The 16,450-nt window shown below is 45.9% G+C and overlaps 3 protein-coding genes across 4 annotated transcripts; 1 reads left to right on the top strand and 2 right to left on the bottom strand.

Moving 5' to 3' along the window:
- Nucleotides 1-2,006: 2,006 nt before the first annotated feature.
- Nucleotides 2,007-7,718, top strand: cryba1a (crystallin, beta A1a). 2 transcript variants are annotated; one of them, XM_088616361.1, is made up of 6 exons: nt 2,007-2,150; nt 3,660-3,726; nt 4,829-4,947; nt 5,585-5,726; nt 6,838-6,980; nt 7,351-7,718. In XM_088616361.1, exons 2-6 carry the CDS (start codon nt 3,688-3,690, stop codon nt 7,496-7,498), a joined length of 591 nt encoding a protein of 196 aa, XP_088472487.1. In that variant the 5' UTR covers nt 2,007-2,150; nt 3,660-3,687; the 3' UTR covers nt 7,499-7,718. The 2 variants fall into 2 exon arrangements, with proteins under 2 accessions (XP_088472487.1, XP_088472486.1); XM_088616360.1 differs by having other exon boundaries at nt 2,051-2,141.
- Nucleotides 7,719-8,215: 497 nt separating this feature from the next.
- On the bottom strand, nt 8,216-12,348 carry LOC148643409 (zona pellucida sperm-binding protein 4-like). The gene is made up of 10 exons (XM_088616358.1): nt 11,773-12,348; nt 11,417-11,593; nt 10,984-11,174; nt 10,732-10,814; nt 10,393-10,520; nt 9,769-9,958; nt 9,194-9,341; nt 9,019-9,097; nt 8,477-8,561; nt 8,216-8,304 (listed from the first exon to the last, which is right to left on the bottom strand). The coding sequence occupies exons 1-9, from the start codon at nt 11,876-11,878 to the stop codon at nt 8,482-8,484; spliced, it is 1,182 nt and encodes a 393-aa protein (XP_088472484.1). The 5' UTR covers nt 11,879-12,348; the 3' UTR covers nt 8,216-8,304; nt 8,477-8,481.
- Nucleotides 12,349-14,065: 1,717 nt separating this feature from the next.
- LOC148643408 (uncharacterized) lies at nt 14,066-16,056 on the bottom strand. The gene is made up of 5 exons (XM_088616370.1): nt 15,807-16,056; nt 15,071-15,175; nt 14,909-14,983; nt 14,429-14,515; nt 14,066-14,346 (listed from the first exon to the last, which is right to left on the bottom strand). The coding sequence occupies exons 1-5, from the start codon at nt 16,021-16,023 to the stop codon at nt 14,249-14,251; spliced, it is 582 nt and encodes a 193-aa protein (XP_088472496.1). The 5' UTR covers nt 16,024-16,056; the 3' UTR covers nt 14,066-14,248.
- Nucleotides 16,057-16,450: the final 394 nt, after the last annotated feature.

The raw sequence follows: 16,450 nt of genomic DNA, 5'->3' as shown, positions 1-16,450 counted from the left end.
GCGGAGGGGGGGGGGGGCAGAAAGATTTAAAGTTATGGCAGCTGTACTCCGAACTGCCCCCCGTATTAATAAAACCCCTCATTCCCCCAAACTGCATTGCTCCCTCCCTGTCATGGATGCAGAACGATACATCTGTCTAGAAACACACAAAGACAGTCTTGCAATATACAGTGGATCAGAAGTGCGACTCGTAGATCTGTATTAAAAAAAGACTGAATTGAATTTCTTCCTGCAGTGGCAGAAGCTGGGGTTTAAAGCCTGTTTTGTTACTGAACTCCTGGGGTGGGCATACTGTCGACATGATCTCTCAAGCAGTCTGTTCTCCATCTGTGACTATCCAGTCAGTATCCTTGTTTTTGTAGGGCGATCTTAGCCTGTGTTTGACTAGAGAAGTTTAGCTACGAGGTCCAGTACATGAAAGCGTGGTAGTATTACTGGGGCGAACAACTATACTGACTAATTAAATAGCAAGTAGCAAACTGGAACTCACAGCACCACTGCACTCTGTCCATGCTGTCAGAGGAGAAGGGGTTAATGTCTGTGTAAAGCAGTCGTACCCACAGTTCTCCTTTGTTCTTGTGGTTTGGACCTTTTAATGTAAGATTTAGGTTTTCTTATTACAAGGTACTTTTGCTCATCAAAATGCAAGAAAAGCCTGCCTTTCAATCAATGCTTTCACACATGCAGCAAGATCCAGGAGTGTGTTATGAAATATATTGCACCAGTTGCTCTAAATCCCAATCTGAAGCTAAATCCCGTCTTTCAGTCATCTTGTTTGTTATTTGGGGCCCACACTACTAGCTAGAGAAAACTTAAATGTATCAAAATCAGCAGGAATTTTAATTTTTAGTGGGATATTCTGGCAAATATCTGGATGGTGTCATTGACGTTGTGCAGTGCTGTACCACAGTTATTCTGCTTTTGTGTTGCCCCTGGTCCAGAACAGTTGGAGTTATTTCAATAAAAGTGCCCCCCAAATTCTTTACATCAATAATTCAGATCTATCAACCAGAGGTAACTGATGAGGCTTCACTGTAGAATAAAAATAATCTGATAAATACATTCAGTATAGATAGAGAAGCATTAAAAGCACAATAGATAAAGTAGCACAGGATGGATTTTCTAAAATTGGGGATGAAAGTCTGAAAGGGATGACAACAGCCAAGTTCAATCAGGCTCAGCTGTCAGGAATTTGTATTAATTCCTGACATTCTTCCTCACCTAAAACATTATAATTATTCTACATTATCCCCCTCTCTCCCTCGCATACGTCTTTTACATCTCACCTCCACCCCATCTCCCCCTCTGCAGCTGCCCCTGGGTCACCCCTCACTCTGCAGGGGGCTCCCAGCCTCCTCGTCCTCTGGCCAGGAGGTCGGCCCTCAGCCAAGAGGGCTAAGACACATTGTATTGAATAAAACACTCCATAATCCTTTCAGTACGCTTAATTCTTGGGTGTTGTTCCTCCTAGTGAACATTGAAGTAAAGGATCCTTGTTTTTTTATCAGCTCCATCAGCGTTCAATCATGGTTTAATGGTTGTTGTACTTGTAGAAGCAGCATGGAAGAACACAGGGAGATTCACTGTCCTAATACAACATACCAACCCCATGAGCACATACCAGAATGGTACCCAGACATCTTGATATAGGATTGAAGGTGGTGGGAAGAATCTGCCTCTTGGATTAACATGGACAAGGGCAGCTGTGTTACCAGCACAGATTGAGGAGACAAGCTCACGTTCATAATAACACAAATAAGAATAGGCATAGTTACAAGTGTACGAGACTACACAAGTGGGACTAGGCTGCCCTTAAGAATATAAGAACCTTAAGAAAGATTACAAGAGAAACCCATTGGGCCTGGCGCGTGCCCTGTTCACAGACTCTGTAAGTGAGTGTGTTTGTGGAGACGGCAGTGTGATAGGCCCTCTGTCGCAGGAGGGCAGGAGCTCATTCCGATTCATGGGAGATAAACCCAGTGGCTCAGGCAGGAACAATAGGCGCCAATGCAATGTGCTGACTCCAGTCCACTAGGAAACCGGGGGCTCCATTCAGCCAGGCCGTGTATAAATAGCCCAGCTCGCACTAAGTCAGAGGACAGTTTTTGTGGGACCCCTCAACTCACACCACTGTTTTTGGGGTAAGTCAGGTAAGCCCTCATTTCAGCTGTTTTGTTTATTCTGCTCATATCTTCTAATCGTTTCTCTCCACGGGGAGGGTGGCCAACATTACTCGAAGCATAGAGTCGTGGTTATTATTGTTGTCTAAAAAAAAAATCTCTGTTTTTTAAGGCCCAGCTTTCCCACTTCAAATTTCCAGATTTCAGTTTAAAATGGACTAGGCTGAACTGGCATTGCCATAAAATACAGAAGGCTGATATTTTTCTGCTGCTTTATCAAAGCACTTGCAGTAGCTTGTGCATGTCGTTAAACGATACTTCGAGTTCACGAGGAATGACAGCAGCGGAAGTTTGTGTGGGTGACGGTAGAATCGTTTATTGAATTTAGAGAAAACTGTGGCTTAACCCACATGGCCTCCTGGCCACAGGTTGGGGAGGCCGGACCCCCATGCTTGCTGGGAAGGTGGAGATGGAGTGGAGGAGGGATGTGAAAACGAGTGAGGAAGGGGAGTGTGGTATATATGTGAACTGAGGTGATTATGTCAGGGTTAGGTGCAAGTTGCGACAGCTTAATTCATTCGGCTGCCTTCATCCCTCCTGATCTTTCATTAGAACTCCATTAAACTGAATTGAGTTAAAGTAAATTAAACTGTGCAATGATAAAAGTAATGTGCATATAAGGCCTGCTGTCACATGCGCTGTAAGTGCTGTCGAAGCTTTCGGCAGGCAGAAGATAGGGTTCTGATTAGCACTTTACAGAGCCTTACCCAGTGTGAACCGTCTGAGTGTTTAATGGTACTGTGTCCATGTGTGATTAAGACTTGATCAGCTGGTGCTCTTCTGCACCATTTCTCAGGTGAAACTGGAATGGTGAGACTTTTAAACTTTAGAATTTGGGTGTGGGTCAAAACTGGGCCTAGTTATGTGTACATATTACTGCAAAAATAGAAGCATCTGTATGGCATTATGTAGGCTAATGCATTTTTATTGTGTCATGCAACATATTCCTTTTCTCTGAAAAAGGTTTCACTGTACATAATGTATGATGCTTTCTGTCTTGATAATTGTACCCCTCCAAAGTTAATGGTCAGTTTAAAGAATTAACAATAGCATTCCCCTACATAGACCTATCTTCTCACAGATGCTGTCAGGTAGAGCCAGGCCTGAGACCCATTTCTGGACTTCTGTCCGTCAACTCATAGCTTAAATAAATAAGGATCTGTTGAAGGCGTCACCTGCACTGGCCTTCCACGGACAGATGTCCAAAGCTGATCAGTTCCAGGCAGTAGATGTAGCGCCCCCTGCCTGCCAGCTTGAATGAGTCCCGTCTGTCTCTACTGCTATTGCTGTCCGGGGAATTTCAGCAGATGGGATGCTCAACAAAACTCCCAGATGGATCATTGAAATCCTGTTATATATCAGACAAAGAAATGACCGACAGCCCACTGAAACATCTCAGAGGACAGCATTGTTAAAGACCGGCTCACTGCTCAGGCTTCCTCACACGTTCTCTCTGTTTTGTTCTGTGTCGGGCTGCAGGTCAGACAGCACTGAAATATCCGTCAGAATGGCACAGACCAATCCCATGCCCATGGGGCCGTGGAAGGTGAGAGATGATGATGATGATGATGGTTCCTTTCCTTCCTCTAGCATCACCCTGCTCATGTGGGCACTGTCTCCAAGGGCACTGTATGTGCCCGAGCACCCCAGTATTCTTGATCGTGTCCTTGACGACGCTGGGGGTGAAGGCAATTGTACTTTATTCCTGTGCCATAGGATTACCATAGGACTCCACTGACAAAGTGCTGAATAACTATTACATCTTATCCTGGACTTCATAGTCAGCTTACCTGACTGTTAGTTAATGATGATTCACTTGATTTATTGTTTATTGGTGAAGCAGAAACAGCGCATGATCACTGCTAACAAGCAAAACTAAAAAGAGATCAAGTATAAACTGTAGGTATTTCAGGACTAGTTCAATTTGTCATTTGAAAACCCAGGCCTAAAAAGATGGGTTTTTTTTTACAGTATCTAATCATGAATGAATCTAATGGCAGTTAGAGAAGTGCTTTCTTAATGTGGATACATTTTAAGATGAACACCACTAATAATTTTGAAACACTGGTGTCTAGGCACTGTTGCTATAAACCTTACAGATTGACCAACAGTGTGAGGATTTTACATCCAGTATTTTCTAAAAATTCTCAGCAAATTACTTGTCTGCTGGCCTTGTTTTCTTATTCTTGATGATTGTGGTCCTGTTGCTGTTTTAAGTAAATAACAAAACGTGTCAAGCAAGCTAAAATGCTAACATGAGTTTAAGGAATATTGTAGATAAAATTGTACTTTTATATGAATATAAAGTATGTATTAAACATAGAGCATTAAACAGGGATGACATACTATATATGAATGAAGAGCTTAGATGTAAATTAAATGACAAAAATGAGAAGAATTTTCCTCTAAATCATTAATTCTGTAAGCTTTAAATTGCTCTCTCCTGATAAATCGGAACTCATTTAATGATTATGTTCTTAATGTATAATTCCTTAACCTGTAACCAAAATGTGATATATTTATATCTCTTTCTCAAGTGAACAGGTGTTTCTTAATTATTTTAATTGTTCTTGGAAAGTCATTTTTTATCAGAACAAATACATTAAATCTCTCTCATATTCTCCATGTTCCGTGTGCATCCGTGTCAGATCACGGTCTATGACCAGGAATGCTTCCAGGGAAAACGCATGGAGTTCACCGCTTCCTGCCAGAATATCATGGAATGTGGCTTCGACAACATCCGCTCAGTTAAGGTGGAGTGCGGAGCGTAAGTTACAGTACAGGTCACATCCTGGGCTCAAACTGGGCATAACCTTGGCACACAGAACTCACTGGACACTAACTGGGCACTATGTGGCCTCACAGCACTCCCTGGGTACCAGCTGGGCACTAAGTGGGTACATAGCACTCACTGGGCACTAACTGCACAACCAGTAGTCACTGGATGCATTATTCACTGGGCACTCTCTGGGAATACACTACTCAAAGGGCACAGATCACTTCACCTGACACTCCTGTTATTCACATATAGAGACAAGCTCTGGTCACACAAACATTGTGTGGCAACACAGATTATTTAGGCCTGAAAACAAAATGTTTAATCTTTGGAATGATCAGGAAGTGAAGTCACCAACATGTCCCATTCATTGTTATAAATTCCAAGCAAACTAAAGAAAACATTTTAGTTTGCCTTAGTCCGAGAAGGCAGAACGCATGTTTAATCCATCTGGTTTCTGCACCGTGTTCCCAAGGTTTCAAAAACAACAAAAGAAAATACCACGGCACATGCAGAAAACAATTTCATTAGTGTTCTTTCTGGTCAAACTAGTGCCCCCAGCTGGTGATCAGCATTTGTCAAGAAAGTGAAGCACGCTGTAGCCTGTGGCGCTTGTCTGTCATTGCAGCTGGGTGGGCTATGAGCACTCCAGTTTCTGTGGGCAGCAGTTCATCCTGGAGAGAGGAGAGTACCCCCGCTGGGATGCCTGGAGTGGGAGCAACGCCTATCACATAGAGAGGATGATGTCGTTCCGCCCCATCTGCTCAGCCGTGAGTACAACCCTGAATGTTGAGCCCCCCCCCCACAGCAGGAACACCAGCGCTCACCCCCCCCCGCTCAGCTCCAGGAGGCTCGGACAGCCCCCTGCTGATTAATATATTTCCGTGGCTCAGTGACGGATTCCAGCATTCTTGCATTCTCGGACATTAACCCTGCCGAAATGACCTGAGGAGCTGTCACAGCAGCAGCAATGACTGTGGTTGAGGAATGCAAAGCGCTGCATGCTGGGAAGGAAATAAAAAGGGGATGTGCTCGTATAGGGGTAGGACGTTACACCAGGACTCCACTGGTCAGAGATTGTGAAAACTGACCACAAACCAAGATGGTGCCTCATGAGATTGCATTTTCGTTGTCTGGAAAGGGGGCAGTGTAGCATGATGGATAAGTCTCAGGTCTCATCACTGCTGGCTTGGGGGTTGAAGTCCACACCGTGGGCCTGGAGTTGTACCTTGAGCTCTGTACTTGACCCCTGCTGCTCCAGTCAACACAGCTGTATGAACAAGGACCAGTATTGCTGGAGAAAATCCCTATATTAAATCAGAATATGTACTGGAGGAAGAGGGAAGACTCACCTCCTCTCTTGTCCTCTAAACACCATGATATGGTATCTAATTCAGGTCGGCCCACTATTTTATACCTCAGATAACCTACCCTCTGGTACAGAGGAAATTGTAGCACTCAAACGTCAGAGTATAAAAACACAAAGGAGGTGTAAACATATGGTGTTATCTGCATCTTCTGTAAAAACAAGGTGTCAGTTTAGTCATTTTTAACAAATAAGCCAAACACATGAAGACTTTAAAACCTAGATGTGACAGGGCAACCCAGCAGAATTCATTACAATGTTGAAACCCTCTAATCATATCCCGGCCAGCATGGTTCTCTCGCCTTCTAAGAATATATCCTTTTCTTATTGAAAAGTCATCCGAAGCTGCGGTTCATTTTAGGGGCAAGATTGGATCTCGTTTGTGGTAAAATATTACTGCAGAAGATCACAGGAGGTTCCTGCATCGCAGTGCGATTCCATGAGAGTTCTCAAGGGGTAGTTGTACAGTACCAGCCTGTGACGGGTGTCATCTCTCCCTCCCCCTGCCGACGCAGAGCCACAAGGAATCCAAGATGACTCTGTTTGAGCGGGAGAACTTCATCGGGCGCCAGTGGGAGATTTGCGATGACTACCCTTCCCTACAGGCTATGGGCTGGTGCAACAATGAAGTCGGATCCATGCAGATCCAGAGTGGCGCGTGAGTAGAACTTGTTAAAGCTACCCAGCTCGCCCCCAGAAACCTGCCCAGGACCGAGTCTGTGCTTATTATGAAAAGGGTACTTGCCCAGATTTTATCAGTTGACCAATACAATGGCTTTCCTTTAGATTTTTCCTTTTATCTACTCCGTCTCTATGGGTCTTCTCCTACACGGTTTAAAAAAAAAAGTTTGGTGATACTTCAGTTTTCATTCCACTATACGCGTGAAGGAGCTTGCTTTTGTTGAGAGACTCCAGTCGGTTTAAGTTAAACATGCATGTGCCAGACAGGACACACACACAAAAAAAATAATAATCCACGACAGCTGAAAAAGCATTTCTGACCCTTGACCTTTGCCCTTTCCTCCCAGCTGGGTGTGCTACCAGTACCCTGGTTACCGTGGTTACCAGTATATCATGGAGTGCGACCGCCACGGAGGGGAGTACAAGCACTGGAGAGAGTGGGGCTCCCACGCTCAGACGTTCCAGATCCAGTCCATCCGCCGGATCCAGCAGTGAGAGGGAGCCGCCCTCTCCTGACTCCATCGCCCAAGTCCTTTTGAGCCAAGAGGAGGACTGCAGGCTGACACGCTGGTGCTCCGTTAGAAACGAAGCAGGTTTACATCACGATTTCCCCACCAGAAAACAAGCCTGTCTTAGGGTGAAGCTCGCTGGACTTATCGTTTCCATTGTACCTTCTGAACCAGTATGATAATAAAGAACGAAAAACTTTGACGCATACCTGCTGCCCCCTGTGTTTCTCCTGAAATACTGCACTCTCCTTGCCTCCAGGCAAAACATGTCATAGAATACAGTCTATATATGACGCAATTTATTCAAAATTAGGGAAACAAAATCATGCTGTTGCTGTGATATTGCAAGACCTTAAGCCTGTTCCAATTTAAAAATTCTTTCCAGTTGTACTTGTATAAAGAAGAATGAGGTTCTTTTGCTTTATCTTTCCTTGCGAAAGAACAAAGGTTATAAATGGGTAATTTTTCCAGTAAAGGAGGCAGGCTATGTAAATCGACAACATGTTTAGCAAACCTGATCCCACAAAACATTAAAGTGGCTCCTGTTACATTTTAAATGCCCTTTTCTGTAGAGAGCCAACCAAGAACAATGAGGATTCTGGTGCTTCCATGTCATGGATTCAATCTCTTCCCTACTTCCAAACTGAACTTCCTTTGCAACCAGATTGCCAACACAGGCTCAAGTAAACAAGAATAGCACAGCTTCCTTCAGAAGGCTCTTTATTAAGATCCCGACAGTTTTCATTGAATCACAATCAGGGAAATCCTAAGAAATCAGAGGATTGTAGAAACCTGCAAAGAAAAAAAAAGAAAATTAGACCAACCCAAAATCAAAATAAACCTATTTTTCCAGAATTGAAAAAAAGATCAAATCCAAATTGAAAAAAAAAACACTCACTTAAAAGATTAATCTCCTATTTTAAAAGTGGCAACCAAACTTTTAATACATTCGGTTTATAAGTACCTGTGCTAATTCAATGCAGCATGGAGATGAACTGGACCACCATTCACCAGCAACAAGGTCATATTTGACAAATTGAGGGATTTTTCTAAGAGGGGAAAAAAAAAGTACTTTTATATCACAGGAAGTTCATAGACGGCACGTAGCAGAATCCATCCACATTCATAAAAATGATTTCTTTAATACCTACACCACCTCCCTCCTTCCCAGCAGTGATCACCCTCAAACAGCACCGCAAACTCAGCAGCACTGTAGACATGCTCAGTTTCAGACTGGTATAGCAAGGAATATAAAGATGTAGAGGCCATTATTCAATTAAAACCCTGCAGCAGGGTTGTCCCATCTCAGCTCTGTAGGGCTAGTGTCTGCAGTTTCTCTAGGTGCTGGTGTTCTGAAGAGACCAAGAGCTGGGAGATGCCTAAATTGGCCCCATGCTGGCAGAGGTATCTGCACTCTGTAAGTGTAATAATAAAGGGAAGCTATAATGCAGAAACACAGCCTATCCAAGACAAGGATTTCCGACAACTTCCGACACATGAGCTCACCTGCTCCTGGACTGCAGCTCACATTGCACTGGACCAAGTCCGAGGGCTGGCAGGCTGTCGCAGTACAATGGAAGTAGATCTGCAGAGGAAATCACGAACGAAACTCGTTAGGGTGTCCTTACAGCCTAAACTGCTTTTGAATCCAGATAAATGAAAGAATAAAAGGGCTGCTTACCAGATCATTCAGTGCTTTATTTTCAGCTGGATCCAGGAAGGCAAACATCTTGGTCTGAAAGCGTTTGTAGTGGCCGGGGTATCGAAGCTCTTGAGAGACGGCGACAGGAATCAGCTTAGTTGAATTAAGGTCCTCATTTGGAGGACACCTGAGAGCCAAGTAAAGAACAGAGGAGACCAGAAAAAAATGGCTCTGAGGTCAACTGCAAAACACAAAAGTCCCTTAAACTATAGATCTCACAGTTGTGCTATAGCCAAACAATGCACAGAGGTTACTGTGCCTTCTGAGTAATTCGTGAACATTATGGCCCTTTTATGTGTGGTACATAAAAATGGTGATCATGCATCTGCTTGGACTAAACATGATGCTGTATTACAGGGCTGGCGTGTCTGCAGGCAGCACCAGCACCCAGAGAGGTAGAAGAAGCAGTTCCATTGATCCAGTTCAGCCAGCCATCAGCCTTCAGAGCGGAGTTCAGGATCGAGACTGGACACCCCTGCTTTATCGGGTATGAAAGCCATCGCAGGGCAGTAGTTCAGCGAGGTGGCGGCAGGTAAGGCAAAGAAGGAGCTTACCCATCAATCAGGAGGTTCCAGTGGGGGTTGCTGAAGGGGCTGGGAGTGGCTGTGGCCCAGCAGTCGTCCAAGATGAGGTGGATGTTGGGGTCAGTCCTCCCCACCATGCGCACCTCCACAGGCACAGGCTGCTGTAGCTCTAGAGTCACCAAGTCCTCACTGCTGGGGTGATAGGAGCTGTAGCTCTCATCTGGGGAGACCAGGATGGAGAAATACTTCTACATAGACATTTATCCTCCTCCACCCTTACAACCAAAGCAATATTTATTCACTGTAATGCCCTTAACAACAGTTGGCCACTGAGTTGCTTTAGTTTCTATAAAGGTCACCCCCTGCCCACCCAGCAGTAAGAAACTCTCTGCCCTGCTTAGCTTCCATGAGGCAATGATGACACTGTGCCACCAAGTTCACCCAACCAGCTGGGAATTCTGTTTTCAGCTAGGGAAGAGTTTAAGCAGGTACTAGAAACGGTGAAAGAGTTCCAACAGTCAAGCGGGGGGTAATTTAAGAGTAGCATACAAGATGAAAAGTGTCTGGTAATGGTTCAAGCATTCAGACTCTCCTAAATCTTAGTTACAAGCCCAGAGGACTTCTTAAAGCATCCAGCTCTCTGGTCTGCGGTACCTTTCGCTATTCGGAGCTCCAGGTGAAGTGGGCCGTACGCCGTTAAAGACGGAGGGAGCGTCGGAGACTGAACTTCAGCTTTCACAGACAAAGACTTGTTTGCCGGATAAGAGCACCGAATGGTCAGGCTGGGTGGGGAGACAGGTGAGAATGACAGAAGGGTGGGAGTGGTGCCCACTGGGTTTTGAAGAAGCAGAGCATACAGATAACGTACAGGCACCCTCTCCGAGACAGGGGTTACTGGGGGGGGTCTGATATTAAACCATGAAAAAGGGGTTTTCACAGCAGCTGAATCCAATTGCACTCCATCCAGTGCCACCCTTTAAAAGGCAGACTTACTGAAAGTCAACATCCATGGTTATCACCGCAGTGCGACTGGAGACCGACATCTGGTTCTCATAGACTAGCATGTTATCGATCTCCTAGAAAATCAAAAATGGTTTAGTGTGGGCTTTGCCGAAGCGAAGCTCGCATTCCTCCCCCACCCCAGATCAGCAGTGCGGTGCACGAGGTTTAAAACCCCCGCCGTTTATTAAATGCCTCCAAACCTCAGCTCAACAGACATCGCAACACGGCTTGAAAAGCTCTTGCCTTGGTGGTTGTGCCACAGCTGCTTAGCGGAAACCTGAAGAGCACAAAGCCAGGAGTCCTTGAGGCGGGCGAGCTGCAGGGTGCGGCGGTGTCTTCGTTCAAACGGAGCGACTCCAGTCTCAGCGGCGGCTGGGTCACCGCCTTGCTGACGGCAACCACCGCGTATCCGTCGCTAGTGCACTCGACAGTGACTGGGGGGTTTAAATGAAGAGCGGAGACATGAGGAGAGCGTCGAGCCTAAAGAGACGCCGGCGATGAACCCGAAATTGCTACAGCGCATGCGATCTTCAGTCAACTAAACCCCTCAAGTGCAAGGTGCGAGGGATACAAGTCGGGCGAGAAATGAGGAAAAAGCCTCAAACGCCTGCAAGGATAGGGTCACGCAAGTGTGTGTGACTGTCGGGACGCTTGAAGGCGAACGGGTAAGACTCACCGTCGTTTTTATAGAAGCAGCTGGGGTTCACGGAGGAATCGAAGCAGCACTGTTTAGCCCGGCAGCGGGCCTCGCCGACGTGCGGCTCCCCGCAGGCCAGCGCGTCCGCCGGACGGACACTGCAGAGCTCCGCCGCTGTCCGCTGCTGCCGGCCCTTGACGCGGTCATCAGGGGAGGCTCCCAGAGGAAAAGAGGAAAGTCCGTTTTTACCCCCTGCCGGGTCGAGCATCTTTTTTTTTAAATAAACCCCGAGCTATCATTCCTTTTCCGGATAGGCACCTCGCACCCGTTAACATAATATCACCGGACCAGAGGGGTTTACAGAAGTGTGAACACTTGATAGAGAAGCTCATTACCTGCAGAAGTAGATACTCCGGGATATCCTAAAATTTCTTCCAAGAACACACAGAGAGCAAGGAAAAGCGATACCAGCGACCCACTGTGAAAGTAAAGCACCTCCATCGCCTTTGCTTATCAATCCAATCCCAAGCCCTGAGAGATATAATACCGGCCGATAGCGTACATTTTAAAAGGAGCACACCGCTTAAGTCTTGACGTAAATCAGATCTCCCCCTTCCCTGCACAATTCTCCTAAATCCCACCTCCAGATCATTATCAGCTTTAATCTCCATGTGATTTATGGATCTTTAAACCTAACAAGCTTTCCCTAATTATCGCTTAAAGCACACTCGGCAACAGTTCGCCTAACCAGCGGATGTGACCGTATTTTGTTGTGGTCAGTTATGTAGGATTCATGAGGATACGCGTTAACACAATGGTATAAACAGATTTGTATGGTCAATTCCGATATTTAGACACGTTCCAATCGACAGCGTTCTCTTAAAATAACCAGTAAAATCAAACGCTTCAAATTTTATTCCGAGTTTCCGCCTGACCTCGGTCACGCTAAATTAGTGATTCCAAACTCCTGTTCTCGGAGTCCGGAAACTGGCAGGTTTTCTTGCCGTGCAAGTGCCCCGCGTTGAGGAAAACCTGTAAGCAATCAAGCAAGCAACGTGTTCAATCAAGAACTCTTTATGCCAGTCTTTCAGGACTGAAGTAGATGGTATTGTAGCCACATCATATACAGATTTGCCCAGCGATCAGTTATTTCATGTAAAAATAGCCTTCAAGATTGTGGAGTTTCACGGTTTGAATAGGTTCCCAGTATTTTTACAGCACAAACTACAGGTGTGTTGTGCTCTCAGCAGGCCATTAATAGGACCACTGGCTTGGAGGAGGGGCTATAATGATCCTCTAAGACTCTATCCTTACAGGTTTTAGCCAGATTGACTTGTGGCTTTTTCTGCCCCTGCTAGGGTTTGATCCGGGTCAGGTGCAGCACAGCTCCCTGGGCTAACGGGTGTTGTCACTTCTGCACCTGGTTCAGTATTTCCACACGCCTGCTTTGTGTGATCATCATCCAGTGGTTCTGCGTCGTTAGGAATTTGTGACTAGATGGTTACTTGTAAGACTGGCCACACTGGGGCTCCTCAGGGCTAGAGCTGGAGTCTCCTTCCTGAGTGAATAAAGTCCTTTAAACAGATACTCTAGCCAACTGTATCCAGCCCCATGGTCGACACCCCTGCTTCTGAAGAGCCACAGTCCAGCAGTCGATACGGGCAGCTTTAAAAGATCAGTTAGAGTTCGGGGAGGAATGTCCTCACTTGTTAAATAAGCAGCTGGTTGGTCCAGTGGAAAACCAGACCTAGCTGGAACCTCTCTCCGGACAGCAGAGACACGTCTCGAGTCAGTCTCACCGCGCACCAGTCTTCCCTCTGGAGACCCTGGGAGTGCACCCAGCTTTGCCACATTCACGTCTAAGGCTGTGGGATCCAGGTGATACTGAACACCACTGAACCCAGGAGGGCCGATTTGTAGGTGTCCAGTTTATTAAGAGGTTTAGAAATTAAAGAACTTCTGGCTAGTATTGGTCACACTAGGAACCAGTCTCACACCATATTACATATACTATAAGAGACAGTTGTATCTGTGCAGTTTATGTTACAGCCACTGACACTAGACATTTCTTGATGCATGAGAAATTGATAGCTGCATCTGGATGTGAAAGAGCAGCCTCATCGCCACCATCCCTGCAGCACAGTATAAACCTGTTCAAGTTGCCATTTTGCAGCAGCCACATACCCAGCCATCTGTTACTTAGTGGAAAAATAGCCTTCATGCTTGTGGCATTTTGTTGTGTATAGAGGATGTAGAATTGCAGGAATTCAAGAACAATCATTTGCCACTATCTTTACAGGCCTGCAGGGCATTATAAGAGCACTGGCTTGGATGATGGGCAGAAGGAACCTTGAGAAAGTTATCCTTACAGGTATTAGCCCAGATTGAGTTGTGGCTTCTTCTGCCCCACTAGGGTTTGATCTGGGTCAGCTGCAGCACAGCTCCCTGGGATACAGGGAATTCCTCTGCCGCAAAAGAGGTTGTCACAAGCAGTGCTTTCACTGGTTGCTTCATTTCTTTCAGAAGCCGCTCCTGAGCCAAGAAAGGGTTCAGGAGTTTAAGCACCACCCCAATCAGTTTATGCACACTTAGGAAACAAGGCCTCTTGCATAAGAATTGCTCAAAGTCAGTGGACAAACAGTAAAGGTTCAGGAACCACATGACAAAGTACAAGACATCACCCTCCTGCCGTTTTAATGAAGGCAAAGACTTTATTGTAGTGCTTCCAAGTATGTGTCAGAGACAAACATGTTAGATCTCTCCCCAAATCACAAGAGAAGTATAAAGAGGCAAGACTACAGCTACAAGTCACAGCAAGAGCTCCAAAGAAAAGAATGAGTTTTACTGCAGCTCCACACACAGGAATGTCGGTTAGATCTTCCGTCGTCTCAGGGAGATGAAGGCGAGGACCAGAGCTACAAGCACAACAACAGGTGCTGCCACCATCAGCCCGTACACAAATGTAGACGCTGCCAAGAGAGGATCTAATTAAAGAACAGCAGAGTAATCAAAAAAAAAAAAAAAGGCAGATCTCTGAACCAAACCAAGTACCCTCAGTATCTTCCTTAATCTCTGAGTCTTCAGCCAGGATCATAGCCTTGCTTGAACCAAGGAAGGTCTGGCTTGAAGGAATAGTCCCTGGTACAGCAGGAAGCAGGCGATGCGTAATGAATAATAAAAAAAAAAAGCAATATTTTAACATTAAGAGCTGCAAGTTATAATGCATTAGACAATTAGAGGCAGAACTTTGAGACTTTTGAAAGTCACAGCAAGTTGTACCTAGTTGCAAGCCACAAATTAGTATTTGACAATGTCTGGGTCTAAAAACTATTACAGAACCAGGTTGGCTTCATATCCTAAAAGAAGTCCACATTCAAGGATGTGCAAATTGAAGCAGAGAGCAGGGCTAAGTGCAACAGTATTTGGAACACAGCTTGGACAAAGGGGCTCTTGAGATGACGGGTCTTGGTGGAAGCCATTGGTTACCAATTTAGCAATTAAAAGGGAGTCATGAAAAGACAAATAGCTTACCAGCACTCTCAAGTTCCTGTTCAGCCTTGTTTGCGTCACTGGTCACTTTCACAGCCTCTAGCTCCTGCACAGAGCCTGCAGGAGGGTTCAAAAACAAACCCAGGGTCAGCTTCTCTAGGCAAGGGGCAGGAAGGAGGAGGAGGTACTATAATGGATACATACCCTTGTTTTTGATGTCTACGCCAGTCAGGACTGGGACGTCTGGGGCAGTCAGCACTATGGCATTGCTCGACACAATGACCATCTCCCGGGAAGCAGAATGCCTGTCTGCACAACAGGTAGTATAAAATCAGGAGCAATAGAACGATTCCTTACAGTATATAGCACTATATGGACACTCCACAGGTAATGGGGGATCCCTTCCACCACCAGTGTGCAGCCCCACCTGGATGATGCAGCAGTACTCTCCCCCCACACCAGCTCTCAGTGGGGAGGAGAGCAGAGTGATGAAGCCAGTGCAGAGATGGGGATAAGAGGCCATGATTGGTAAAGGCCAGGGGGAAATTTGGCCAGGACACTGGGGTAACACCCTGGGATTTTTAAATGACCAGAGTCAGGACCTGTTTCACAGCTCATCCGAAGGGGAGCATCTTGAATAGTACATCCTCTTCATGATACTGGGGCATTAGGACCCACACAGATTGGGGGGCAAGTACCCCCTACTGGTCCCACTAACAACTCTTCCAGCAGCAACCTTAACTTTCCCAGGAGGTCTCCCATCCAGGCTCAAAAGTGATGAGCAATTCCATTGACCCCCCATTTCTCAAAAAGCACTCTACTTTAGCAAGGGGAACTCCCACTAGTCACCCCAGGGTCACCGGCAGAAGGAACAGGACTGGGGTTATCAAGAGCAGCTTCTGCATTCGACTTGTGCCAGACCGCGGCGTCCCACACTCACCGACATTTCCGTAATAACAGAAGTTCCCATCAAAGCAGCAGCTCCTGGCCTCGCAATCGGCTTTTGAAATCCCTCGAACTCCGCAAGCCAACTTCTCTGCGACCACGCACCGCCCAGCGACACCGTGCGGCGCCACCTGAGCGACAGGCAGCCCCAGGCAGGGAAAAAGCAGGAACGGATACAATCCCAGTCCCACGAACTTGCTGAATACCCACATCGTCACTTCACTCAGCTACAACAGAATGAGGAGCAGAGCCGCTGACATCTTTATATAAGACTCTGGCACGCGCAGGGCACACATTGGTGGGTAATTAACACGGGACGATCCCTGCGGGTGGGTGGGTCGAGTTGAGAGCATTGCTCACGGAGTTTCTAGGTATTTTATTAATTGCCTGCTATATTTCCAATGGAATGAGAGAGCGTAGTGAGAGTCGTAAATGTGCTCCTGACAAGTGAAAACAAAAGCAGCTGAAATTCATTTGAAAATACGAGTCCAAACTTTTTTTTTTGCAGAGGGGGGAGGTGGAAATTAACCATTATTTTAACTTTCCCCAACAGTTTCCGGAATATATCCCAACCATATTCACGGAATTATGGATCAAGTCAAGGAACGCGTTGATTGGAAGCATAATTGGAATCGATTA

This window comes from Lepisosteus platostomus, chromosome 22 (genome assembly GCF_059453375.1).
Source record: "Lepisosteus platostomus isolate fLepPlt1 chromosome 22, fLepPlt1.hap1, whole genome shotgun sequence".
Lineage (NCBI taxonomy): Eukaryota > Metazoa > Chordata > Actinopteri > Semionotiformes > Lepisosteidae > Lepisosteus > Lepisosteus platostomus.
Note: the sequence above shows the minus strand (reverse complement) of the source record. Positions and strands in the feature narration are given on the sequence as shown.